Source organism: Linepithema humile, chromosome 6, assembly GCF_040581485.1.
Source record: "Linepithema humile isolate Giens D197 chromosome 6, Lhum_UNIL_v1.0, whole genome shotgun sequence".
NCBI lineage: Eukaryota > Metazoa > Arthropoda > Insecta > Hymenoptera > Formicidae > Linepithema > Linepithema humile.
This window is the reverse complement of record NC_090133.1, coordinates 9,275,091-9,282,324: the sequence shown is the minus strand read 5'-3', so window position 1 is coordinate 9,282,324 and position 7,234 is coordinate 9,275,091. Positions and strand designations below refer to the sequence as shown.

Sequence of the window (7,234 nt, the reverse complement as noted above, 5' to 3'; positions counted from 1 at the left end):
CCTCAACTTCTTCAAACAACTCATCATCAAATTTTCAAAATTTAATTGATGAAAAATTGGATTTTGTTTTGGATGTTGAAGACATTCCTTTGGTAAAAAAATCAAACGAGGGAGACGTTCATTTAAATGAAAATGAAAATGAATCTTCGACCAGTTGCTTCTCTAAATCGAAGAAGCAAAAAATTCAATCAGTAAATATTTCAACATTTAACTATTAATTTATCTATTTTTTTTATTAATTAGTGTCATATATTATGCTATATTTTGTCGTATCGCAAATTCTTGTTGTGACTAATTTTATAATGAAATATTTGGTTTCTGTTTTTTAATTTTTTCATTCTTTTGTGTGTAGCAAAATGAAAATCCCTTCATACTCCCAGCCTTAAATAATAATTTGAAAACATTGCTTTTCAATGATAAAATAATCACACAACAAGACTGGAATACGACATTGGTGCTAAATTTGAAAAAATTTATATCCTTTTGGGCAGTAGACTTGTTATCAAAAACTAATCAGTGCCCAACGATGACAGACTACAATTTATATTCATTAAAAATTGTAGAGGCATATCCTATTCTTCAGGATTGCATAAATGCTGGAGCAAAGCGCATAAATGTAAATATGTATTACAGTGTTAAAATCATTTTATCGATTAAAGTTGCATATATATATATAATGTTTATTGGTTCATAGGCAACAGTGAGTAGGCAGTTAAGTTCTCGAGTAAGAAATACAAGATTCTCTCAGAAAAAGGCTACCGCAAAAGTTTTCACTAATAATAAATGTCAAGCCATAGTTATTTCAAGGAATGAGTAAGGATCTGATATTATATAAAGATTGTTTTATTTATTATAAAAGTTACAAAAATATTTTTCCACCTAACAGAGAGTTGGGTGAGTCCAGTGCAAAGGATAATTCCGAAGAGCAAAAAGCAATGATTGAGGAATTAAAGAAAGCATCGGAAAAGGGGACAGACTTACGGCATATAAACCGACTTTTAAAAGAAACGTTTGAATTCCGGCGGCAGATTGTAAAAAGAATAGATTCATGTGCCGATGTTATAATTGAATATCCCTTTTTGATGAAATGTGATGTAGTAAGCATTTTTATTTTGTTTCTTACTACAAAATAATTATTAAATAATAATTATTATAATTAAAATAATAAATAAATAATAAAAATAATAATTATTAAATAATTATTATTAATTATTTTAAACTAGGTGCTTCAAGAACTTCTTTTGATGGAACCGAAACATTCATTGGAAGAACTACTAAAATTTATGGATGACATAATAATAAAATTAGCCACATATTTTAAAATTTCAACATCTGTTGAACATTTTTCAGAAATCGATAAAATTAAAGGATTAATCGTATTTTTTAAAAATTTCATGCGCAAGAAGACAAGCTATTCTAACGAGCTTTTTATGCTATTTGATGTATGTTTATAATATTTGATATATGATATATATTTGTGCATATAATATATAATTAATTAATATTTAATTAGTATTGTATATTAATTGCTTTATCTATTAAATTGTTTTTTGGTAACAGGCATTTAAAGTCAGAGAGGAAGTTTTAGTAACCAAAAAAACTGATTCTCCCCGTCTCATATTTTTTGAAGAAGAGGGAAGATTGGTATCTGCTTTTATTTGCGCTGATGATAGTATAAAAATGAAAGTTAAAAATCCAACTGCTGCGAAATCTACTATTTGTTTGTTGGGATGCTATTATGCGTGGGACTCCCATTATCCAGGAAATTATAAGACTGTGCTGGATTTCTTCGACAAAGTATTATTTAACAAAATTATTTACAATAATCAAAAACTTTCAAAATTTTGGACCACATTTAATATTCTTTCATTGTAATTGTGTTATTTGTAAACTTAAAAATTAAATAAAAAAATTAAATTAATTAAATTAATTAAATAAAACGGTTTTTGGCGTTTTATTTTAAAACTTTACAAAATAAACACTTTAAAATTCGGAAAAGTGTTTTATTCGAAAACATCTTTATATGTTTCAGAATAAAACATTTTTCAAAACTAAACACTTTTAACGTTTTACATGTCCGTTTAAAAATTAAACATTTTTGAGCGTTTCAAAAGTGAAGACAAGAAATAAAACACTTTAATGTTTTAAATTTAAACACTTTCTTTTATGAGTGTACGTAAGGAAAAATCACTTGTTCACTTAAAAAATCATAACTTTAAGCCAAATGAAGATATCGACAAAAATAAAAAAAGAAATTAAAGGTAGGAGGAACACCTTTCATAAAAAAAATAGTACAAAAAATTATATTAAAAAAAAATGCTTAATTTTTGAACCTCAAAATGGCGAAAATTTGGGTACTAAAATTGCGTGTAAAAATGACTAAAATCGCGTGTAAAAATGATTTTAATGAATAAATTTGTTGTAAAGTGGGTAAAAATTAATAACAGAACAATGTTTTAGTGTGTGATGATACGTTTAATTGTGATAACAAGATATACAGCATGAAATGCGTCTATCATATATATATATATATGATATACGATATATATATATATCGTATATATATATATCGTATATATGAGTCGTCAGATCCAAAATACAGGACATTTTCCCAAGGCCGCAGAATATTCAGAACTTCTTCTGACGTTCTCGATGCTATTTTTTCAAAAAACTACATAAAAAAATTTTTTCAATTTTTTTTTGCGTATGCAGACCTTTTTTTACGATTTTTTGATGATATTAAACGCATAAAAACGAAAAGTAGAAAAAAATTTATCTGCTGATTTGGGCAACGTAATCCCGACTCATGGGTCGTTTGCGTCCGCGGTGAGATTGTTATGCTCACTGTGACGACCTGAGGGGGACTGGCGCGCTGCTATTCCGTAGGCGGGTCCTCGGGGGGCATAACTTTTTTTAGGTACGGGATATGGCGCGTTCCGTACCCGTTTTCAAAAATTACAGCACTTTGAAATTTCGCTTGGGTCGAAAACGACCCATGAGTCGGGATTAAGGGTTAATATTCGGTATATTAAATCTATTGTGTTATTCAATAATTGTTAGATGCGCTGTATAATGTGTGCAATAATATTGAAAACTTATTTTATTTAAGGAGTCGAGTATAAATATCTCTTATTAAATAGAGTGCGATTATTTTATCGTGGCTCGATGTTGAAATACACACCACCCTTCGGTATGAGTAAAAAGGGTCGTTCATCGTAAGAGAGCGGGATTGCAGTTCGAGGATGAAGCTTGAACTTGAATTTCGACAGGAGGCTCACAAGTCCAACTTTCACTTGCAAGTAACCAAATCTCGCACCTGGAAATTAGATGTAGATGCATTAGTGGAACAGCTTTCATTTGAATCTATAATTATCGGCTTTAACTTTGCGTTAACTTTTAATAGTAACAAAGTTGTTACAACCTTTCTGATTATAGAAGAAATATTTCTTTAACTGCAAAATTAGTATGTAAGAAATCTTTAGGTACCTGTAAATTTTAAGGTTGCTAACTACGAATCTGAGATCAAAATAACAAGAAGTTGGAAGAAGGAAGTGTAACTGCGCAGTAAAAATGTTAACATGTTGTCAAATTTGCTATCAATTTGCCGTCACGTTGTTAATAAAATCTATCTGAATATGATTGTTAAAAAGAAAGACAAAAATACTACTGGCAAACGAGAGGGTGCAGTGTTGTTCGAACTTATCTAGTTACACGATTCCCTGTTTTTACATATATAAATAGATTAATTTGTTCTTACCGATGCAATTTCGTGGTCCTTCTCCAAAAGGCAGATGAGCGCAAGGATGTCTAGTCGCTATCTCATCCGCGTTGAATCGTTCGGGATCAAATTTATCCGGATCTGGGTATATCGATGGATCTCGATGCACTCCGAACACCGGTATGGAGATTAAAGTCCCTTTTGGCACATGGATGTTCGTCGTTGGAATGTTTATATCTTTAGTGCAGATACGATTGAGAACAGGTACAGACGGATATTTTCTCAAAGTTTCTGTAATACGAAAAAAATATGAAAATGCACTTTTCAAAATGTAACAAATTTTTATTATTTTTTTTAGAAATACATATAAATTTGAAAAGAAAGTATTTGAATATTTCCTCAAGTTCTTTGATCCATTATCTTTGCAGGAGCAAAAATACTTGCCGTTCACCACTTTGTGAAGATATGTCATTTCGTTCACAGCATCGTAAGTCAGTTCTCCATGTTTTTCTAATACCTTATCAATCTCACTGCGAACTTTGTCTTGTAGATGTTGGTGTTGAGCCAATTCGTATACGCAGTATGTCGCCGTCGTTGAGGAAGTCTCGAAGCCGGCCAAATAGAAAATATAACTTTGCGCGGTAGCTTCCGACATAGTAATTCTATTCATGGTTGCTGCGGATAATAAATGAAATATATATATGAAAATATGTTTAAATAAGCAATCTGCAGAAATACTTTAGAAGAAAAACTGCAGATGCATTTATCTACTTGGCGTAGTTATATTGCACAAGTTAACACGAACAATAACAAAAATAAATATTAACATTACGAACTTACGAGTTACATTAACGGTGTCTTTATTAGTATCTTTCTCATCGTCGGGTTCAACATAGCCCTTTTCCATGAGTTGTATCAGAAGATTCATAAAATCGTGCCGAACGACATTAGAAGTTTGTCTATAATTCACATTCTCCCGAAATATTTTTGTAAAGAAACGTGTGACGCCTCTATCAGTGATAGGAATGGAAAAGAAATTCATAAATTGGGGCATGAATATAAACAATGCGACCCAAAAGGAATTTTCTTCAAAGACTCTCTTTCCCCAGCGTCGAAATTCGCTATTCGGATCTTTTATACAATTGGCTTCGATTCCGAAAGCTGTTGACATGATTACGTCCGCCGAATATCTATTATTAATCGAAAAAATCCATTTCAATAAGTTTTAATAAATTTGTATCAATTATTATACAATGTACGTACAAGTAAAAATACAAAGTATATCTTGCAAAGTGTTTTTCACAGTATCGTCCTATTCGATATTCTACTTGATATAAAAGAATCACGAATTGATCAACTTATTAATTTATGACACATTCTTGTTTATCTTGGTGACGTTATACAGAAATATTACCAATCAAGATAAAAAATATTGTTTTGTTTCGCTCCTTGAAATGTATTTATATATATATATATATATATATATATATATATGCACGTGTCTTAAAAAAATTAAATATTTTTATCTACTTTTTCAAAAAAATTAATTTGTCGAGTGACAGCCTCTTATTTGCAATCTTTATATAACAAATTTATTTATATTTCTTGATTAAAATTCTTGTACATTTCTTCAAAAAGTTTGTTTACCTTGAAAATATGTCCTTCATTTCGATGCAATCTGTTTCCTGACTTTTATTGTCTATACACCGCGTTAATTCTCTACCAAACTCTTTCAAAATAGTAAACATTTGCTTTATTTTTGCGGGGGTGAAAGTAGGTCCCAGTTTGAAGCGCAGATTTCGCCATTTTTTTCCAGGCAGAGAAAACAAATGGCCCGATAGTGGATCAGTTTTTTCATTGCAGAAGAATCCACGATCATGGAAACTCGGAAATTCCTTTGTCAACACCGTTCGAATAAGATCGAGATCGGTGATTACCAAATTAGGTTTAAAGAATGAATACATTCCGAAGGCACGGTGGTTCTTGTATTTTATGTAGGCATCAAGATAAAGTTCACCTATGGAGTACAGTTTCCATTCAGTTCCGCATTTTTTCACATCAAACAGACCCATGTAGCACAAAACATCTTGGAGACATCTTAGGGATAAATCGATGTTCTGAGGGTAAGTCCAGGATGTCCCCAGAATATTTTGTGCTATCTGAGGAGACACAATAATATAATAGAATGAATTGCTAGATTTTTATTTGCTATTTTCGTAACAAATGTGTATAGATTTTTGTGATTTTAGAAGAGTTCAAAAAGGTCTCCCAAATAATTTATTATATGATAATATAATCTTTTTGTATAATAAAATGTAAGTATCATTTTATTCTTGCAAATATTTTAATAGTTAAAACGGACTGTTGTTTTCCGTCAACATAAATCGAACTCGTATACCTTTCGTGCCGATTTCGTACCTTTCGTGTACCACCGATTTCAATCGCTCGTTAAGATATGAACAAAAACTGACTGATATCAAGAATCTTTTGACCTTAAAGTAATTCCATTCCTAACTTTTTTCTCATAGGCGACTCGCCTGCAAGCATGTATGTACAGGTTTTAGAGAAATCTTTAGCAATTGAAATCGTTAGGGCACGAGTGACCCATGAGTCCGTTTTGAGGATTAAATAATGGCAACTTTATACACCACGAAAGATAGAAAAAGAATTTGGAGCACACGCATTTGTAAACTTTGTATTTATTAATGAAGACATGCGTGGTGTCTGGAAAAGTAAAGCGAAAGGAAAGAAAGGGGAATAATAAGATTGAAATATAAGGAGAAAAGAAATAACAGAAGAATACGCGGAGATGTAAATATATGACAGAAAAGATTGTTCATTAATGCAAAAATATATTTACCCAGAGACTTTCTCCCTGTTACGTAAGCTGTCAAATTGCCCGCTGGTACTATAGGTTCGACATAAAAAACGCCTTTCTTGCGCCAAAAATTAAATAGTACGTACTTGTAATAAATATACACAGCACTTACAGCAATAATGAAAAATCCGAGTAATTCCATATACATGGTGAATCAATATATTCTCTGAAACATAAAGATTTAATGGTCAATTTCATAATAACTTTACTATTAAGCAACATTTATGGAGTTTGGTGAAGAAAAGTAGTAAAAAATGATGTGTATTTTATTGTTATAATTAAATTGTATTAGTTTTTAATAGTTAATTTGAACATTAATTTTTATGAAAAATAATGAATTATTTGTACACTTAATATATAGGGTGATTCAAAATAACCTGATGTCCTTGCAATGCCATATTCTTGAGCGAATTCTGAGACGATTTTTCCTTTTACAAAATTTTGTCCGAAGCTTAGTTTTCGAGTTATAATTGAAAGTAGGTAGCAACTTACGAGTTCGGTACAACGGGCAGGCAGGGACGCGCAACGTGTAATGAGACTGTTAAGTGTTTACTATCGTCTCATGGCGCATTGCTTTGTCCCTGTCTGACCGTTAATATATACGTAGTAGATATGTCCGAAAAATAATCTTTTACACA

The 7,234-nt window shown here is 31.0% G+C and overlaps 1 protein-coding gene across 5 annotated transcripts in view; it reads right to left on the bottom strand.

Moving 5' to 3' along the window:
• Positions 1 to 3,070: 3,070 nt before the first annotated feature.
• LOC105668113 (probable cytochrome P450 6a14) overlaps positions 3,071 to 7,234 on the bottom strand; it is a 33,770-nt gene continuing 29,606 nt past the window's right edge. For 3 of the 5 annotated variants that reach the window (XM_067357286.1, XM_067357285.1, XM_012360295.2), the window contains exons 2-7: positions 6,579 to 6,762; positions 5,366 to 5,735; positions 4,559 to 4,908; positions 4,163 to 4,393; positions 3,758 to 4,009; positions 3,071 to 3,316 (exon numbers count right to left, since the gene is read on the bottom strand). In XM_067357286.1, coding sequence (XP_067213387.1) covers positions 3,153 to 3,316; positions 3,758 to 4,009; positions 4,163 to 4,393; positions 4,559 to 4,908; positions 5,366 to 5,735; positions 6,579 to 6,744 — 1,533 coding nt within the window. In that variant the 5' untranslated portion in view covers positions 6,745 to 6,762 and the 3' untranslated portion in view covers positions 3,071 to 3,152. Of the gene's footprint in view, positions 3,317 to 3,757; positions 4,010 to 4,162; positions 4,394 to 4,558; positions 4,909 to 5,365; positions 5,736 to 6,578; positions 6,763 to 6,973; positions 7,148 to 7,234 lie in introns of those variants that run through there. The other 2 variants (XM_012360293.2, XM_012360296.2) reach the window with 2 other exon arrangements.